This window comes from Lepisma saccharinum, chromosome 30, assembly GCF_977018435.1.
Source record: "Lepisma saccharinum chromosome 30, izLepSacc3.1, whole genome shotgun sequence".
Classification (NCBI taxonomy): Eukaryota; Metazoa; Arthropoda; class Insecta; order Zygentoma; family Lepismatidae; genus Lepisma; species Lepisma saccharinum.
Genome location: NC_139258.1, coordinates 19,131,964 through 19,153,031, shown reverse-complemented (window position 1 = coordinate 19,153,031; position 21,068 = coordinate 19,131,964). Strand labels below are relative to the sequence as shown.

Below are 21,068 nucleotides of genomic sequence, written 5' to 3'. Positions count from 1 at the left end.
AGCCGTTTTCGAGATAAATGCAAATGTATGATTACAAGCCGCCACTGTCTTCGTTGTTTGTAAACGTCATACTAGTTGGTAAAATGCTAATAATGTGTGTGTGAATGTGTGAGTACAAGCCATCACTGACTTCAGTGTTTGTAAACATCGTCCTAGTTGGTAAAATGCCAATAATACAGTATGAAAAATCAAGAAATCTCATTGCTTTTATTGAACATTTTACTTACTTTAACAAGGAATACAGCACTACCTTACTAGTACGTATGTTCTACTTTACAATTACTGAACACTCGTACCTGTTAAAGGAGGTGTTCAAAGTGTCGTCCTTCCATCTGGATGTACTGCTGTATGCGATTCCGCATTGAGTTTCAAATTCTTTCGAACACCCCCGGATCATTTCGGAATTGGTCACAAGTATATACAATTCTCTGTTCCAGTTCTTCAACCATGTCAAAGGGAGTGTTGTACACTACGCTTTTGAGGTGACCCCAGACACAAAAATTCAAAGGATTTAGATCTGGTGACCTTGGAGGCTATGGTACAGGCTCACCTTGACTTATCCATCTTTGATGATATCTGCATGTTAGATGTCGTCTCACAGCAGCAGCAAAATGTGCCGGTGCTCCATCATGCATATCCGCATACTCTTCGTTCCTGTAAGTTTCCATTTTCACTACACAGTCCAGCACAACTGACGTGACTCCCACAGTACGATTAGACTGTGTACTGATTGTTGGAAATGTTCTGTTTTGTAAACAAAGGGCAAACCTTGGACCGCGCAAGGAGCAAAGTACTCAGTGTTTACAAAATGCAATCAATGACGGCTTGTAACCACACATTCACACTCATTATTAGCATTTTAACAACTAGGATGACGTTTACAAACACTGAAGTCAGTGGCGGCTTGTAACCACACCTTCACAATATCTCGAAAACGGCTCATTTGCAGACCCATGTTTACTGAGACTTTTTTTTGCTTCTATTATCGTGTACTTTCACCTGTATCAGTTTGCGCTATTACTTATGAGTAGACCTCGGATTTTAGATTCCTAAAATAGGCTCTAAAAATCTGAAAATAGGTTCTATAAACCTTAAAACCTTATATTAGGTTCCAAAAATCCTGAAATAGGTTGCAAAAAGACTTAATTTGGTACATTTCTGAAAAAAAGTAATTAAATGCAATCGTCAAAAACAAAATTTCACAAGAACACAAGAATATTAATTTTCATTTCTTTATATCATTTTCAAAATTATCTCCAAATTATTATAATACTGCACTTGTGCTGTTAGAAAATGTTACTTGTTGATATGAAAAATGAATTACGTATGTATAAGTTGCTGCACAATTTCAGGGTGGCTACTCACTTGGAATTCCATGAATTACACGTGAATTATTGGTTCTGGAAATTATTCATGAATTTTGGCAAGACATGAAATAAGGTACAAGCGGATGTTTTCTCTATTCCAAATTTTTCTCCGTAGAAGTGAAAAATTGCAACTTTTATTAATCCATATCCCATTAAATTTATACATGTTTATAAATGCCCTGAGGCAAGTTTATCTCAGATTAGATTTTATTTCATTCATTTTTTTGAGGATGAAAAAGAAAGCTACACAGAAAATAAAACAAAATTTTCTCAATCCGTTTACTTTGTTACTGTCTTTTACAGAACAATCTATCTGACAGATGGAAGATTATTACAAAATAATATATCTTGAAGTTGATTAGGTAAATTTTTTGGTACATTGGAATCATACAAACCTTTCATATTGTCAATATTCTTGTGTGTGGAAGGGAGGGTGAGAGTTGGTAATACGTAAGGTTGGAATAGAGAAAACATCTTCTTGTATCCTTGACGTTTTGGAAACTTCGCCTTGAAAACCATGAATTAAACTAGTGACCACCATGAATCTTTTTGCGTCATCCACACTCAAACTCTGCCTTGTCTGTGAGGATCATTTCATGTGCTGAAAATTATCTTTCAACAGAAACATAGTCAGCAGTGCAAATTTGAATGCTGAAACATTACTTCGCAAGACGTGAATGCCAAGAAGGACCAAAGTGACACGAGAGTGGGCAAGGCCACACAGATCACAAGTTTGCACTTGGGACTGTGTACGCAGTAGAGAAGATTGGGTGCTAAAACTGAGAATGGGGAGAGGGGGGGGGCAAGGATAGTTTACTTTAACTTAGTAGGCAAAACTTAGAATTAAGAGTCTATAGTGCAGGGGTAAAAAGTATGGGGGAACTGTCCTCTTTCTGATGCCACTATTACCTGCAGATAACAGTGACGTCAGACATTTTTTTGTTTTGCTTAATGCTTTGATAAAGATCATATACTTGGAGGAGGGAAATCAACAGAAAACATGTTTCAAACACGTCAGTCATTGAATTATTTCACCACCAAACCTAATAAATACCCTGAGAGATATAAAAATCCTGTAAAATCTAAAAAAATATATAAAAACCTAAAAAAAAGGTTTAATTTAGGCACATAAACCTAAAATAGGTTCTAACAAGCAAAATATGTTATTTTAGGCATTATAAAACTTCGTCAGTTGTTTCGTTTTTTAACGAAACGCTGATATAACTTATTTCTTATTTTCCTGCAAAGGAAAAAAGGTTAAAAACCTAAAATCAGAGTTCTACTTATGAGACACCCTGTATATATACCGTATATGATAAAATTTATAAATATCCGAGATATTTCAAATTGTTCCAATGCCAAAGTATCGGTATTGGTGTCAGCATCACAGTCAGTTTGGCATCCCCCCCTGTATTTATTGTAATTTATGGCCACATGATTATCACATTAGTCTTAACTAACATGTGTAAAATACAAATTTACTTCAAGTACAACAACAAAATTTAACATTTTCTGAACTTTTTCTAATTCCCTGACTTTTTCATGCCTATTTAGATACAGTCTATTTCCCTGACTTTTTTTCAGGTTAGTAAAAAAGATTACTTAAAATAAAGAGTTCCATGCTTATTTCACAACTTACTGTGAAAGTATCCAGCCAGAGACTTATTTGAAAGTAGTTCCGATACTTCCTCGTGGAGTGATTTTTTCGATCTCGTGTCGGAAGCATTAAATTCCACCACATCAAAGCCTAGCTCCTTGGACACAAGATGGGCTGAAGTTGTTTTTCCTGAAATGAATTGCAGTGAAAATACATCTAACTTGTACCACACACAAAATAAGTACTGCATGTATACTTTGCATACACTTAATTTATGAATTACAAGAAGCATTCAAGTTTGGCAACTAAGAGTTTAGTTGATCGGGTATATGACCGCCACGTGGGAGACCAATGTTTCATCTCTCAGGAGGGTTATTTCAGTGGGAATTTTTGCCAGTAATGTCCCACCAATGGGCAGCTTTGGATTCATCCAGCCTCTAATGAATGGGTACCTTAGCACAGAGCCAGCAACTCAGGCACTTGTCTCAGGCCTTACACTAGATACAGGTAATTGTATAACTTTTTTATGAGTTTATAGGATGCTGGTGCTGCCAATTAAGTGACTAATCTGATATAGCGTACATTCGTGGATTATTTTGACATACTTAAACATATCCAAAATTACAGAAATCATGTTCTACACAAAGTAGGTACTACAAGAAAATTGTGTTTAAGTATTTGTGTAAAAAATAGTTAATATGTATTGTTTGTTTAGTTATAGAATGATGTGATGTGAAAATATTAGGGATGGGTCGATATGAAATTTTGGCCGATACCGATAACCAATATTTTACCGATCCGATATAAAATTAGAAATGGTCCTTGAAGAACCTGAAAGGTTCATTGACCTCCTTAATAAATGTGTGTTTTGAGGTTACTGCAGTGAAAAAGAAATTGCATATTTAGAAATTTAATTTTTTTAGAAATTAGGGCATGGAGATTATCCATAAAAATTACAACAAAATGGCAGAATTGTCCACTAAATTATCAGATATTTATCGATATATCAGATCGGTAAAATAATCGGTAATTTTACTGATACACCAATATGCCTATATCGGCCGATACCAATAGAGTACCGATTAATCAGTCCCATCCCTATTATATATATATCATAAAATTATATATGAATTTTACCAGTGTATACCCAGTACATTAACAAGATTTTTCTTATTTCAAATACTTTTTAATTGTACAAACTTTCACAACACAATCAGGTCTGGAATTATGCAAGTGAAAAGGAGAAACATCACATACCTACACCAGGAGGCCCAGAAAGCAATGCAGCTTTGAAAAATGCTCCATCGTCATCTTTAGCCCATGGACCTAAAAGAAGAAAATTAATTATTATTATTTAACTTTCAATATCTGCCAAACTGTTGCAAATTACTAAATTTTCAGTTACAGTCTGGCAGAATGCTATGTCCCTTATTAGGAGTGATCCAGTATCACTTTGTAATTGTTGATACAGGCTCTATTCAGAGCTCTCTGGAGTCCTTTGAACCAAGGTGCTGACTGCAATGACATCAACCAATAATTTGAGTTTATGTCGGTACAGCAGTGTTCAGTATGCACCCTGTCATCGTGAATGAAGCTTTGAAAGCCTAAGAAGAGTTTCCCAGGATGTTGTTCACTGTGTGGCAGATTTCAGCACCACATTTTCACCTGGTGGTGAAAATTTGAACTAATTTTCTGGCCATCAGCATTCGCCTCCATAGTCCAGTAGTTCTCAACCTTTTTCAGTCTGGGACCCACCTTGAAGGATATTACACTTAATGGACCCATAAGCATGGGGGCCAGCAGAATTACTTGTAGGGATGTGAGTGCTTTAAGAAGCCCTTTTTTACGCTTGCTTAAAAACAAATTACACATACTTCATTCTAGAGAAATAAATCTTTCATTTAAAAGACTAATTTACGGTCACATTGAAAACATATTTTCTTCTTCTTACTCACCAAACTAATGTGGCGGTTGGGGCTGCTTTTTTCGCATATGCTGGGGCATGTGGGATTCAATGGTGGTTAACTTAAGTTGTAAATCTGAGTACGCGTCCAAGTCTCAGAAACAGAAGCACTGCCCATTGAATTTAACGGATGAGCTTTTATACAAGTTTACGATTTTAGGTTGAAAACAGTTTTGAAACCACTCGGCCTAGTTTTAGCACCCAGTGCCTTCCAGTGAATAATAGAAATGTAGAGTTTGGACTACGTACAACATAGGTTGAATTTAAATTGTTAAAACCATATATCTTACTCCCTCTGTCCCATAATTATAGTCCGGTATGCCAAAATGGTACAACTCATTCCCGTGTTTCATGTTCTTCTTCTGTATACACCAGTGTCACAGTTTCAATATCGGGCAATTATTATGAGACAACAAACAAAGGTGTACCGGACAATAATTATAGGACAGAGGGAGTAGTAATTTAAATATAATAGGTTTTTAAAACACAGTAAACGCCCCATTGCACCCCACAGATTGAGAAACGATGCCATAGTCTACCAATTTCACCACAATCAGATGTTTCAAACAGGCTCTGAATAGGACAACTTTAATTCTGGCCACCTAATACGTAAGTACATTGCACTGCAGTTAATCATATTAATCTACCAGAGTTTAGTTTTAAAATATTCATATGTTTCAGAATAGGAATATTATCATTTATTGAAGAAATGCACTTTTGTCGCACAATGTTGAAAATTATGTCAGCCGAGATCGATACCAATGTATAGATAGCCAATACCAGTGGTATCACAAAAGTATAGGCTCAAATTTTATCACCAATGCCTGCAATACTTGTCAGGGGTCGCAGTTTTTCGCAGTCTGAATTATATTTTTCTTTCTTCTTGTGCATTTGCCTTCTTCCAGCATGTGGCTTTGGGCTTCTTTTTACTATATGCCAGGCAGCCATTTCTTCAATCCAGTTTATTATTGTCCTAATGGATCTTTTCATTATATTTTATAATACATCGACCGATCGACCGCGGGCCTTTTTTTAGTCATCGCAGTTATCTATTGTAATTATATGAATATACGTTAAGGAGAGGGGAGACGAGAAACCAGAATTAGAAAATGATGAGGGGTTATTTTATCTGGCATTTCTAGCCGACTTTACAGGTAAATTAAGTTAAATGGACCTTGCACTACAAGGCAAAGAGAAATGCATTGCTGAAATCATGAGTACAGTTTCATCATACAAAACCAAATTCAAGCTAATGCTGACTGATTTAACAAATAATATTTTTGATCACTTTCCTAACATGCATGACCATAAGGCAAAATATCCAGACTTTGCTGCTCGTACAGATAAATATGTGAGTGAAATCGGTTCGGTATTCCAAGAGTTCGAAAACAGATTCCGTGACTTCAACAAAATTAGCGTAGTTGTAGAATACTTGTCATTCCCATTCAAATCAGATTTGAAAATTCAAGAAATTGCAGCTGTTATCAGTGGAAACTACACAATGAGTCAGCCATCCCTTGAGGAAGAGATATCAACATTAAAAAATGACATCTTTTTCAAGAGTCGCGCTGAAGAAGAATTGTTTTGGAAGTTCGTGCCATAGAAAAATTCCCCAATTTGAGAAGATGCAGTGAAATTGTGCACTCTTATTCTGGTTCAACATGTTGCTGTGAATCGGCGTTCTCTTAACTAAAAATGACAAAGAGTAAACAACGTTCCAACATGACAGATGAGCATCTAGAGGATTCCCTAAAACTGGTAAGCCATTTCATTTCAACACATATTACTTTTATTGTATTATTTACTGTGTTATTTGTGTGGCCGCGGTGGCTCACTCGGTAACGCATCTGACTACCATGCTGAAGGTCCCGGGTTCGATCCTCGGCCGGTTCAAATCCGGGAACTTTTCTAACGATGGAAGCGGCCCCGGTGCCCACCCAGCGTCGAATAACATGGGTACCTGGGGGAAACCCTGGGGGGTAAAGGTGGTCAGGGGCTTGATGCTGATCACATCACCCCCACTCACGACCGGATCAAGAAAGTGTGAGGCGTTACCCCCACACCCCCTATACGCCTTCATGGCGTGGTGCTATGCACAGGGGAGCACTTTACCTTTACCTTTTTACTGTGTTATTTCTATATATATCCCTATGGTGCTTAACGATTAATAGTAGCTCACTGCCTGTTGTGACAATAAAAAGTAGATCACTACTTGATTGAAGTTGGACATGCCTGTTATACATGAATACATCCTAACAAGGGAAGTGCTGGTTATACTGAATATCCTGTAAATTATTCAAAATTAATAATTTTAATGATTTTTTTATCAGATTTTCGATATTTAGCATCGCTCTTCTGTAACCTTACATACAATGAGAACGAGTGATGATATGATGAAATTGATGAAGGGACACTCACAGAGAACACTAATGTCCAGACTAGAATTCAAATCCGGAACCCGTGGCATCATAGGCACAGACTTCGGAGGGGCAAGTCACTTTCTGACCCTCTCTCCAAAAATTACATAGAAGGACACATTTTATGTATATTTGCATACATAAAGTAATGTTTATGCTGATCTTGGACCCTAAAAAAATATCTTAAGTTGATGCCTGTGCCTGGCATTATAGCACATTGTGCTAACCACTCTGCTACAGCGATCAGATTAATTATTTATGTCACAAAATTGTGGAGAAAAATAAATTAGCTGATAAAATTAAATGATGAATTCACATGAAATTATGAATATTTTAATAAGACTAAGTTATGATTGATGTGTCTCTAACATACTCAATGTGATCAGAAGTATCCGGACACCCACCTGAAAATAAAATACAAGTCTGGGCTGCCCTCCATCGGGAACACTGGCAGTCAATACGGTGTTGGCCCACCCTTAGCCTTGATGATGGCCTTCACTCTCGCAAGCATATTTTCAATAAGGTGGCGGAAGGTTTCCTGAAGAATGAGTGTGCCGAAATGAGAAGAGGCATTGATGTGGGTCGGTGAGGTCTAGCATGAAGTCGGCATTCCAAAACATCCCAGAGATGTTCTGTGGGATTCAAATCAGGACTCTGTGCAGGTCAGTCCATTAGTGGGACGTTATTGTCGTCAAACCACTCCCCCACAAGCCCAGGAGTATGGATGGGTGCTTAGTCGTGTTGAAAGACACAATGGTCATCCCCGAACTGGTCTTCCACGGTAGGCCGAATGAAATTGTTAAAATGTCGACTTAAGCTAGTATTGTGACATTGCCACGTAAAACAACAAGGGAGCCAAGCTCCTCCATGAGAAACATGACCACATTGTAGCCCCTCCATCCCCAAATTTCACTATCGGCACTATACAGGCTGGTAGATGTCATTCACGAGGGATTCGCCACACCCACAGCCTTCCATTGGATCGCTACATTGTGTACCGTGATTCATCACTCCACACAATGGTTTTCCACTGTTCTATGGTCCAGTTTTGATGCTCCTTGCACCACGCGAGGCAGCGTTTGGCATTTCCCAGTGTGATGTTTGGTTTATGGGCAGCTGCTTGGGCATGGAAATCAAGTTGCTGCACCTCGCTCTAAACGGTCATGGTGCTTGGAGTAGATCCTGATGCAGTTCGGAATTCCTTTGTGATGGTGGCGATGGATGATTGACGATTACGCTGTACGACACTCTTCAACATTCGACGGTCTCTGGAGGTCAACATAGGAGGTCGCCCTGCATGCTTTTGGGTTGTACATGTCCCTTCACGTTTCCACTTCACTATAACATCAGAAACAGTAGGCCTAGGGATGTTTACGAGGGTGGAAATCTCACACAGACTTCTTACACAAGTGGCACGTAGGACTGTGTTGCCCTCTATGATACACACACGTTTTGCGGAGTGTCCAGATACTTTTGATCACAAAGAATATCTTGTAAGCACTCAAAATTAAGCAATCACTACCAGAGTCATCTAACAAAAACAGACATTTTCCTCTGATAAGCTTACTTTTCATTTTTCTGCGTAATTTTTTTCTCGCGATCGATTTCGCCACCTGTCTGGTGGCTTCGTCAGGCGTGTACTGTCTTGCTGTGGGCGAAATGGTTCCTTCTTCTTCCGCTTGTGCTCATGGCGGCGCTAGTTGATGTGGAAATCAATCGCGAGAAAAAAATTACTGGGAAAAATGAAAAGTAAACTTATCAGAGTAAATTACCTATCTCCGCGTAACTGCCAAACAGATATCTTTAGATACAAAAACAGATGTTAATACAAGTGAAAACATCATGTTAGCAGGACATGCTGCAGGTTGTATCACTGTGTTAACCCAAGTGGTAGAAAAGCAACAAAAATAATCAGAATTCAAAGAGAAACTCAAACACAGTGACACAATAATACGAGAAAATGCCCATCATTTATTGTATTAAAAAAATAATATTATGTAGCTCATAAAACATTATGAGGTCATTTAATTGAACAGGCAACTAAAATATTAGATTGCAACATTGAAATACTTGCAATACAATAATTGAATGTTACATGGTTGTGCACTAGCACATATAAAAATGTACTTACTTGGCCGTGAAAGCTTTTTACCACCCGAATGGTTTTGGTACCAATTTCCAAGCCACTTTGTAAGCTTCTTCACATTACTTTTATCACCTTGCTGCCCTATTATCTGCTTTGTGTTGGTTGGTTTGTACTTATCGACCCACAACGATGACTCAATATTTGTACATTTACGAAACAATTCCTTTGCAGAAGATGTAGTGGAAGTAGTTGATGCCTTATCACTTGTTTTTTTCTGCGCACTGTCTTGCACATCATGCTTCCTTTTACTCACTGCATCCACTTTCTTGACTGGGGATTTCTTATTACTGCCATAAAACTTTTTCATGTCCAAGTCTTCTTCCTTCACAATTTCCTTATGAGTTTCTTTTCTCTTCTTTCTTTGTTCACTGTCACCTGATTCTTTCCTTGCATGCTTTCCTTCCTTTACTGCTGATGCCCGAATGAGATCTAGCAAACCGTCCTCGTTTATTTGTTTTGTACCACATTTCTCAGCCTGCAAGTGGAAACAAAATACAAGAAAAAAGTAATTCTTGAAGCTTTACTGGCGATGAATGATGAAGTTTTCTTGGGATATCAGCCAGGGATTTCCGGATGGCTTTCGAGAGCTAGGGATCGCTGAAGATGAGAGTGATGTTAGCTCTTGGAAGCCTATCCAGAAATCACCTAATTGATATACCGAGAACACTTCATAAAAAAAAAGTGTTAATATCTAATGTACTGTAATGTTGTTTGATAGCAGTGATTGTGTCACAAATACAGGGTGGCTAAAAAGTCACTTAACACCCCCGGTACAAGGCCACTGCAGCGCGCAACATGGAAATGGTGATGACCAATCGTTATCAGGCCAAGGGGGAACCACATTGATGCCACCCACACGGTCGGCGGCCATCTTGATGTCCGCCATCTTGAATTCAACTTCAGAATTATAAATGGGAAGGGGGTCGTGCGACATATCAAAATGGGCTAGAATTTCACGAGAAATGCAATGGTGAAGGTTTTTCGACGTATCTTTAACCAGTAAAAAGTTATGACTGAATTCTTGTACCAATTTGCTCCTTTTCGAGGTGTTAGAAAAATGCCTTAAAATTTGTTTAGCGCATCGGTAATGCATCGAGATCAAAGTGACGTCTAGGGAGAAACGTTCACATGCCATTGCACATTATTTTAATCGGATACATCCATGAAGAGCTGCTCATTATGAATGGATGTCGCGAACAATTACCAGTGTGACGCTTCCATTGAATTAAAAGTCCTTCACGTCACTTTGATCTCGATGCATTACCGATGCGCTAAACAAATTTTAAGGCATTTTTCTAACACCTCGAAAAGGAGCAAATTGGTACAAGAATTTAGTCATAACTTTTTACTGGTTAAAGATACGTCGAAAAAACCTTCACCATTGCATTTCTCGTGAAATTCTAGCCCATTTTGATATGTCGCACGACCCCCTTCCCATTTAAAATTCTGAAGTTGAATTCAAGATGGCGGACATCAAGATGGCCGCCGACCATGTGGGTGGCATCCATGTGGTTCCCCCTTGGCCTGATAATGATTGGTCATCGCCAATTTCAAATTCCATGCAGCAGTGGCCTTGTACTGAGGGTGTTAAGTGACTTATTGAGCCACCCTGTATAACACACTACATTATTTCCTCAGAATCTTTCCCAATTTCTGCATATTTTGAAGATTTGTATAAGATCTACACCACTAAATATTTAACTAAAAAAAAGAGAATTTAAATACTCAAACTACGGCAGTATACCAACTGACATTAGGGATGGATCACTGGCTGATACCGGTAAAGTAAGTACCAATATAAAATTTACAGATACCAAAAACCGATATTCTACTGATCCCATATAAAATTCCAAATGGTTCATTGGCCTCATTAATGATTGATTGTTGAGTTTATTTTACTTTGCATTTTGTGCCTCTTGGCTAATTTGCGAAGATGGGGATGAGTGATGAAATTGATGAATGGACATTCACAAACAACCAAGCCCTAGCAGGATTCAAACCCGGGACCCTTGGCATCGCAGCACGATGTGCTAACCACTCAGCCACAGGGTCCGGCATTGGCCTCATTAATAAATGTATGTTACCAAATTAATGCAATACAAAGACTGAGATGGAAATGGAAACATTTACTTTTGTTTAAGTATGGAATGGAGATTATATGTTTATATCTATAAAAATTGTAACAAAATGGCAGAATCTTGCACTAAATTACAAGACATATATCAATATATCAGATCTGTAAAACCCTGATAAACCAATTTGCCTATATCGGCTAGTACCAATAGAGTACCTGTTCCATCCTTATGTTCCATGTTCCATTGATATGATATTGTGCCTATTTAGGATAACAGCAACAATGAGGATGAATGATGATTACATGAAATTGATGAAGTAACATTCACAAGTGAACGGAAATGACCAGCCCATGACTCAAATCCAAGAACCTCCTGATGGTGTAGTGGTGGCACTGTCGCGTTGTAATCAAGGATTACCAGGTTCTATACCAGTGGAGTGACATTTAACTACGGTAAGGATCCCACTTTAAACTGTTACGTCGACTCCCATTAGCCTAACTGAGCATAAAGTGCAATTACAAACTTTGACAGGACCCGAACCTGGAAACATCCACTGCGAGATCATGAAACTACTATTCAACAGGCTCGGCCACTGGTAAATATATTGAACAGTTAAAACCTTACGAGCTGTTATCAAGAAACACTGGAATACCAACAAGGGGACATGAAAAAAAGATCAATTTAACAAAAGCACACATTATTAAAGCAAATCAATGCAAGAAACTACTGTAACACAGTATAAACAAAAATAATGAACATATAATGTGCATAGCCCTACAGTGTAAGGCAAAAACAATTCCTCTCACAATAATAATTCAGCAACCAGTTCCCTCCACCTTGTAGACTCCAGCTCGCATATTTTTTTATTAATTTTAGTAGGGATATGCCCATATGAAATTTTGGCTGATACCGATACAAAATTTACCGATACCGATAACCGATATTCTACCGATCCAATATAAAATTCCAAATGGTCCTTGAAGAACCTGACTGGTTCATTGACCTCGTTAATAAATGTGTGTTTCGAGGTGACTGCAGTGCAAAAGAAGTTGCATATTTAGATTTACTTTTTTTAGAAAGTAGGGCATGGAGATTATCCATAACAATTACAACAAAATGGCAGAATTTTGCAATAAATTGTAAGATATTTATTGATATATTGGATCGGTAAAATTATCATTAATTTTACCAATAAACTAATACGCCTTTATTGGCCGACACCAATAGAGTACCAACTGATCGGTTCCATCCCTAATTTTTAATGTAGGTTCATAATGTGTTCGGCAGTATCCCATACTCTTTAGTGATGTCATTTTTCTTCCTCATACTCTTTCCACTTCCCTTAGAACTTCTAATTTTTTTCTCTAATGTTAAGCTAGTATTCGTGCCAGGCTTCAACATTGCGAACAACATACCCTGACCAATCACAACTAACAACTGAGGGTGGATCAGAAGACTCGCTGATCATTGGCTAGTGGGGGTTCAAGGATGAATACCTGCACACAAAAGGGGTGGGCAATCCCATGTTATTGAAGAGATGGTGGAGGCTCCTTACCATCAAACTTTCTCATCTCGAAGGTTGTCTCTGGATAGCTGCCATTGAATTATCCAAATTAAAGGTTCGAAAATTCGAATTACATATGAATTTTTAACATTGGTTTCAATAGGAATTTCAAGGGAAGTAAACTTCTGTTCGAATTACCGAATAATTCAAATTATTCAAGTTCAAATTAACATTTAACATTACATGAAAATGTGAACATTTAAAAAATTCTGAGTAGACATATATGAAACTACTGATTATAACACATTAATACATGTACATTGTTCGGCATGTTTAATAGGCTGTAAAATTTGTTAAAAAAATATTGGAGTACAATAGTAGTATGCACATGGTTATCGAGCACCAGACATGAATGTGCAGGGGTGTGAGCAATGAAAAAAAGTTGGGAAAAACCAGGCTTATGCCATTAAAGGTCTTTTCCACTCTTACGGCGGCCAGTCCTAGTTCTGGCAAGGGCAGTGGGGAGCGGGGATTACGCCGCAGACCAACCAGACAACAGCGGTGGTGCCGAAAGACGCAACACGGCAGAACAAAGTACTACTTGAACCTCGTTCTACTGGCTGCTGCGTTTCTTACCGTGCTTGATTGGTCACTTCCACGCTCCGCACGCCAGGTTATAGGGCGGCCACTGTAAGACTGGAAAACAGCTATAGTCAGTGCTCGAAAAATCTTCAGAGCTAGGTGTTAGCTCTGAATATCAGGTGCCAGGAAACTACCTACTAGCAATTGTGCATACTACGGTGTTTCAAAATTTGCGCAACCCAAACTTTGAAAATGTATATCTTGAAAAGCGTAAGAGATATTTACCCCGGGTTTTCTGCATTATAAAGCCTCATCCATTGAGATTTTTTTCAATGATAAAAAATTATCAGTTTACACCACACAGAAAATTAGATAAATTATAACTGGCGAAAGGCACTGTTAAATTTTTTCCAGAAATGCATTTTTGAGTGAGAAAAATATGTAAGAAATTATCAAAGGGTCATAATTAGATGTCTGATGCCATGTCAATCTGTCATTTGCGACCAATATTGATCATGTGCAGCATTTGATAGATTTCTGACTGGCGATTTTATGGGTTGAGTGGTGAAAAAGTGCCATTTTTGGTACATATCCTTCGTAAATGGCAACACTAGCACGTTGAAATTTTTGTCAACAGACGCACACAACATGTGCTTAAATATTGGCCATACTCCATGATACGGGTTAGGTGGCAGAACAGCCTCAGGCAGAACCTCGTCCACTGAAATATAGAATCTTCAAAATTTCGTGCATAATGCAGCAAAAGATCACAGTCGCCAGGCTGAAAATTTTGGTTGTCATGGTGACCGGGATTTTTCGACCCCTGGCTATAGTAGTAGTGCAGGTGCACCTGTATTGGAGACATGATGTAAGGAAGAAATCCATGCCATGATCTGGTACAAGTGGGCAAATGGCTGCACACCCTGTCCCTCTACTGTTACTAGGGAAACTATAGCTACAAGGTGAGGATTTTCAAACCCACGATGAGATCCAGACTGCCATGATTGATTGAATTGTTGTTTTAAATCCACTTTATGCACAGAAAGGCTAATTGGGTCTAGACCTACAGTTTGAAGTGGGATCCGATCCACTATGTGCCTCCACCAGGTATCGAAGCCGGGACACCTTGATTACAAGGTGACGACATTACTACTACACCATCGAGGAGCCCCAAAAAACACTGCCATGAGGGTTGCATTAAACGTGGAGGTAGAAAGGGGAGGAGTGAGCCGTGTGCACTGTTTCTGAAGCCAGATCACGTGACAGCAGCAGCAAAGATGCATAAGAAAGCATGTTATTTTGTGTACTTTCAAATAAGATTTAGGAAGGAATGGTGGCCACTCAATGTGTGGCTGTATAAACAGAAGCGAGAAGAAACTTGAAGGAATAACATTCCTTAAGCAAAATAAATATCAACTAAATGTTAAAAGATTAAAAATCAGTAACTTACGTGTGTGAGCATGAGATTTGTCGAACTACATTTTGAAGGTTATACTACCTCCTCCTTCAGGTTGAAGCGATGTTTTCAGACACCTGACATGGTGCCTCGTCAAGAAAGTGTTTGGTGAGGATTTAGGTCAAAAGGTATAGGAAAAGACACTTACTAAAAAGATGGTGTAAAATACACATACTAAAACAGCGCAATACTCTACAGCGTGTCCCGCTTATACGTATAATAAAAGAAAAATTCATAACTTCTAAACAAACTGTCAGAATGATGTGATTGTTGTTTCATTTTAAAGAATGACTCAGAAATTTTTTTAGCAACCCATTCAGTGGTAGTTGCGCATACGTAGTAGCCAGAATGTCTTGAAAACTGATATTATCAGTTCCTCAGTAGCCATTCGTCATGTGGTCGCCACAAGAAAAGGTGTTTTGTGTTTTAACGTTGTCTGAAGTGAAGTCTGTGACACTTGTGCAGAGACGATTTCGTGCACGTTATGGTTTAGGTGCTAAAGTAGTAGTTCCATCGTACATTTCAATACAGAAATGGGAAAAACTGTTACGCGAAACCGGTTCATTTCTCAAATCTTGTTAGAGACTATCTGGACGAGCATTTCAATGGAAAATGGATAGGAATAGGTTCGGATTTTATTGAATGACCCCCACGGTCGCCAGACCTCACCGTGTGATTTTTTGTTGTGGGGGTGTGTTAAGGACAAAGTTTTCTGTACACCGGTTAGAGATTTGCAAGACTTGCGTGAAAGAATTGTGCTTGCAGTAAGCAACATTACCCTGCACATGCTTCAAAACGTGTGGCTTCAGGCTGACAACCGGTTTGACATTTTCCGTGCCACTAACGGTTCACATGTGGAAGTGCACTAGTTTTCTTGATTTGTAAAAAAAAATTCTGAGTTGTTACATGTTTGTACAAACTTTGGACAAAAAATATTGGTAAATAAAAAAGTTGTGATTCTTTCTTTTATTATACGTATAAGCGGGACACGCTGTATTAAAACAAAAGAACGTTCAAAGCTGCTGAAGGCAAACTGCTGATCGGTGCTCGGGGTAGCGAATGCACGGTGTCAGCTCATGCTTGGAGAATAAAAACTCCTCCCCTCCGGCCTTTCCCCAACTGGGGATCGTGAGTCACCAATCCAAGGTGAATTCAACTTCCACCTCGGCAGCCTTCCTAACCTCAGGGGTAACATGGAAGCCAATCTCGGCTCTATTCCCAGTGGCTTTATCCCATTTTTTAAAAAAGTTTATCCAGCCGTCTTCCAAGTTTCCGTCATCCCTATTGAGTTTATTCCTAATATCTGCTCATATATAGGCTGCCTCATACACATTCCTATCCAATTTATTGTTAATTTTCCTGAGGACTTCTCTTTTGGCAATCTTATGCTGGTTAACTAATACATGCTCAGATAATCCTGTCTTGGGTATGAAAACATCGCTTCAACCTGAAGAAGGAGGTAGTATAACCTTCGAAACGTAGTTCGACAAATCTCATGCTCACACATGTAAGTTTCTGATTTTTAATCTTTTAACCTTTAGTTGATATTCGATTGTGCGCAATTAGCACATTACCAGTATGTTAAGCAAAATAAAGTAGTAATAGTTTCTTTTTGTAAAGTGTAAAGTAAATCTCGAGTTCATGTTTGGAGATGCAGCCTACTTCCAGCCTGTGCGTGCTTGCAGCACGCGATGCAATATTCTTCTGTCAGTTGAAGTCAAGATGGATTGATTTAAATCAGGTTTATTTAAATCAATTTAAATAAATAATTTATAGAATAATGTACATAAGGATTTTGTAGATATCAGAATCACATTTGGTGAAAGTACATTAATCTTGTAATCATTTAATGGTGTTTATTAGTCTCTAAGAAAGAAAAAAGAAAGGAAACAAAATATATGTACTGTTGGTGTGAAGTTCATACAAAAGAAAATGCAATGTGTACACACACTTTTAAAATTCAATAAATTGTATGGGCAAAAACAACCAACATTTTGTGTAGAAAAATATACAAGATACTAATCACGTTAAACAGTAAATAGTAGGGATGGGACCGATTAATCGGTACTCTGTATCGGCTGGTATAGGCATATCGGTAAAATTACTGAATATTTTACCAATCCGATATATCGATAAATATCTTATAATGTAGTGCAAAAAGTCTGCCATTTTGTTGTAATTTTTATGGATAATCTCGATGTCCTTCTTTCTAAAAAAGTAAATGTCTAAATATTCAACTTCTTTTGCACTGCAGTCACCTCGAAACACATATTTATTAAGGAGATCAATGAACATTTCAGGTTCTTCAAGAACCATTTCTAATTTTATATCAGATCAGTAGAATATTGGTTATCGGTAAATTTTATATTGGTAATTTATCAGTATCAGCCAAAATTTCATATCTGTCCATCCCTAGTAAATAGTGTGTCATTATTATTAAACTGTACAGAAACATGGCAGATTGATATTTTGCAAACTATAATTAAAAAATTGCCAAAGTTCAGTAACAAGGACTATAAAAATATTTTAAGTTACAATGATAGAGTACATCCAGAATGTTTTATTTTCACTAGAAGGAAGTTACTGAAGTTATTATAGTTTCATTAACATACTCAACTAACATTTCCATTGTAGGTTCACACATACAGTATCAGAAACAGAAAAATGTATATTTACATATATTTTTTTATTTACTTTAATCAAACTATTCAAATATTTTACAGGGCCATTTACTAGAAAAAGATTTTCTATAAAAAAACATGTGTCTTTATGTATGATGCCAAAAAACACACAAGCAATTTTAAGTGTTTTTCTTAAAATCGATTTAAATAAAAAATGCAATTTAAAAAATAAAAATTTCAAAAACGATTTTTTAAATAAAAATCATGATTTTTATCCGCCCAGGTTGAAGTATGCTGACCGTCTCAAGCTCCACCCACTGGCTTAAAAAAGAACGCCATTGAGTGGTACAGAAACTACAGGGATCTGGTATTACAGGACACAAGGTCAGAAGTTTTTGCAGATGAGTTTCATAAATTGGTGGAACATTGGAACAAATGTCTCAAAACTGGTGAAAACCATGTGTACCTATCCAAACATATATAGTTCTCATATGTAAATTACAAAATAAGACTTTGACAGTACAGGGAAAACTTATATATTGAACAACCTCATATAAATATTAGTAAAATCTTACCAATTTCATGATGTAGGTGGAAAATATTTCCTATTCAGAGTTGCTTTCTTTGAAGAACCTATTACTTCCAAAGGTTAATCTATTAACCTATTAATTTAAAAGGTTGAATCCATCTAGAATGAAGGAATTGCATTCCCCTGTGTTTAGAATCATCTGGCTGGAGTTAATCTGAATTGGGTGCGTCAGCACTTAGGCTATTTTGCACCCGTCACATTATATGGAATTCAGCCACTTACCATAAATATAATAGCATAATTGCAGTGTCGTGTTAATAAAATATTAAAATATTCTGACTTTCGTTAAAAGCTGAGGCTGTAAAGGGGCGCTTAGCACACACAAGGACAAAAAACTGGACAACACACACAAAATGAAACTGGCCATAGTGCCAGTCGCCAGAGCCTCGTCTGTCTGCAAAATGCAGTCCAGGGTGTACTATGTGGAAGTGAGGTTGACAATTGGGTGTACTATGTGGAAGGTCACCCCTTACAAAAAAATTAAAATGCATTTATAAAAAAATAAGTCTGGTGTTTTAAAAATTCCAAGGTACAATTTACACATCAATCTCCATCTTAGTTTTAAAAAAAAATTAGGCCCAAGTTCCTTTTGTTTTATGGCAACTTCATCATGCTACGGATGCAATTTTTACATGGTTCGATTTCTATGTACATCTGTTAACACATACTGTGGAGTTTTAGCGATTACTTAAGGTTTTGTTCAATATATGCTATTGTGGTTAGGTTAGGCAGGTTAGGTTTGTTTCCCTTAGCATTAAAATAAAGTCCCTAAATGCATTCTACTAAGGTTCCGATGTACTTCTACATTCATTCCCACGCTTCTACAATATTTATTGTCGCTTGTCGACGGAAAATATCTCGTCTATGAGAAGTGCGTAAGGTAATTTTCAAGTATTTTTTTCAACATAAATAACTTTTTTCGAGTCCAAACAGTGCTCATTACTTTAAGGAAGGTTCAAATTTCGTCTGACAATGATTTCCAAAATTCTATGATAATTAGTCTTTGTGCTACGAGAAATCCTAAAACAATAGGAACCGTTACCAAACTTAATTCTAGTATAATGATGAAAACCAAAAAACATAAAAATATACCTTTGCTAGTTTAGAAACACCAGCTTCGTCGCCAACAATGAGGTAAGTGGTGTTGCGGCTCACATTCCCAGTTACACGCCCTCCATACTTCTGTATCAACCCCATTGTTTCTTCCCTGTCCAGGGATTCTAGAACGCCGGTCACAACAAACACCATGCCAGACAAACAGCCAGGTTGTCCCTGTAAGAATAAATCGCAAGATCAAGAACTGCTGATAACAGACCTACTAAAAGCCTTCAGGGGACAAGGTTGAAGCAAATCAAATTATAAATATGTGAAACACTGTTAAGCATTCAATTTTTACACCAAGGCAGCAGTTAGGCGATTGCTTTCATGTTGGTACATGTTTTAAAAATGAATAGAATAATTCTCACCTAGCTTCTACTTTGGTGTACGAGTTTCACATGACAAAAGTCATGTATTTAACATATCATGGTTAGGTGGAAGACAAACCTCCATCATTAGAGGCATGCATATTTCGTTTTTGACAAAAACACTAAATTTGAAATATCACATTGTAGTGCTAATTTTTCATGTTTCTGAAAGGTGTGAGGTGCATTTTCCTACCCTGTTTTGTCACGAAATAAACTGCAAAATGCAAAATTGACTCTTAAACATGAAATTTGCCATTTATATACAGACTCGACACTTTCTGAAGTCAGAAATATCATGAGTGTTGATTAATTTTGCTGCAAATATTTGAGAATTAAAAATTCCTTTATACAGGAATAAACTTCATATTCTGGTAATGATTTAATGTGCTATTAGAAGAGATATGTTTATTTCATGTAATAGTGCAGTTTTTAAATAAAATTTCTCATTACATTCACATTTTTAAAACGAAAATGTAATTTTCAGCGAAATTTCATTTTATTTACCGTATTTGAAACCGAAATTGACTCTTTTTTTGTGCCGAAATTTTGCTTTTATATTTACCAAAAATATGTGCCTCTATAATTGATCATATCTAGAGGCATGCAAATTTCGTTTTTGACGAAAACACAAAATATGAAATAACATGCTGTAATGTTCATTTTTCATGTTTCTGAAAGGTCTGATGTGCATCTTTCTACCCTGTTTTGTCACGAAATAATGCGAAATAAACTGCAAAATGCAAAATATACTCAAACACGAAATTTACAGTTTACTGACGTGACACTTTCTGAAGTCTGAAATATCCTGTGAGGTATGCAATTCACGGAAAATTGATTAATTCTGCTGTAAATATTGGAGAAGCAAAGATGGACCCCTTTACACAGAAATAAACTTCATACTCTGGTAACTCCATAAATGTGCTATTAGAAGGGATAAGTTTATTTTGTGTAATAAGGGCAGTTTTTAAATCAAATTTAGGATTATATTCACAATTTTAAAACCAAAATGTCATTTTATATAGCACACTTGATGTGATTATTCACTGCTATAACACTAAAATTTTATTTTATTTATCGCTTTTGAACCCGAAATAAACTCGGTTTTTGTACCGAAATTTTGCTTTTATATTTACGAAAAATATGTGCCTCTAATCATATCTAATGAGTGCCTGAGGCCACAGTTTCAGTAACTGTCTGAAGAACTCTTCCGACTGTCGAGACCTTAAATCAACTGTGAGACTTTCTTAGTTCTGCTTGCAGGGCTGTAAAAATACTGCCTGGCCAA

At 37.2% G+C, this 21,068-nt stretch overlaps 1 protein-coding gene across 2 annotated transcripts in view; it reads right to left on the bottom strand.

Moving 5' to 3' along the window:
- The window catches only part of Gnf1 (germ line transcription factor 1), an 80,567-nt gene that overhangs the window by 43,875 nt on the left and 15,624 nt on the right, over positions 1 to 21,068 (bottom strand). For both annotated transcript variants that reach the window (XM_083115222.1, XM_083115221.1), the window contains exons 5-8: positions 19,410 to 19,589; positions 9,476 to 9,965; positions 4,222 to 4,290; positions 3,007 to 3,153 (exon numbers count right to left, since the gene is read on the bottom strand). In XM_083115222.1, the coding sequence (XP_082971348.1) occupies positions 3,007 to 3,153; positions 4,222 to 4,290; positions 9,476 to 9,965; positions 19,410 to 19,589 (886 nt within the window). The remainder of the gene's footprint in view (positions 1 to 3,006; positions 3,154 to 4,221; positions 4,291 to 9,475; positions 9,966 to 19,409; positions 19,590 to 21,068) is intronic.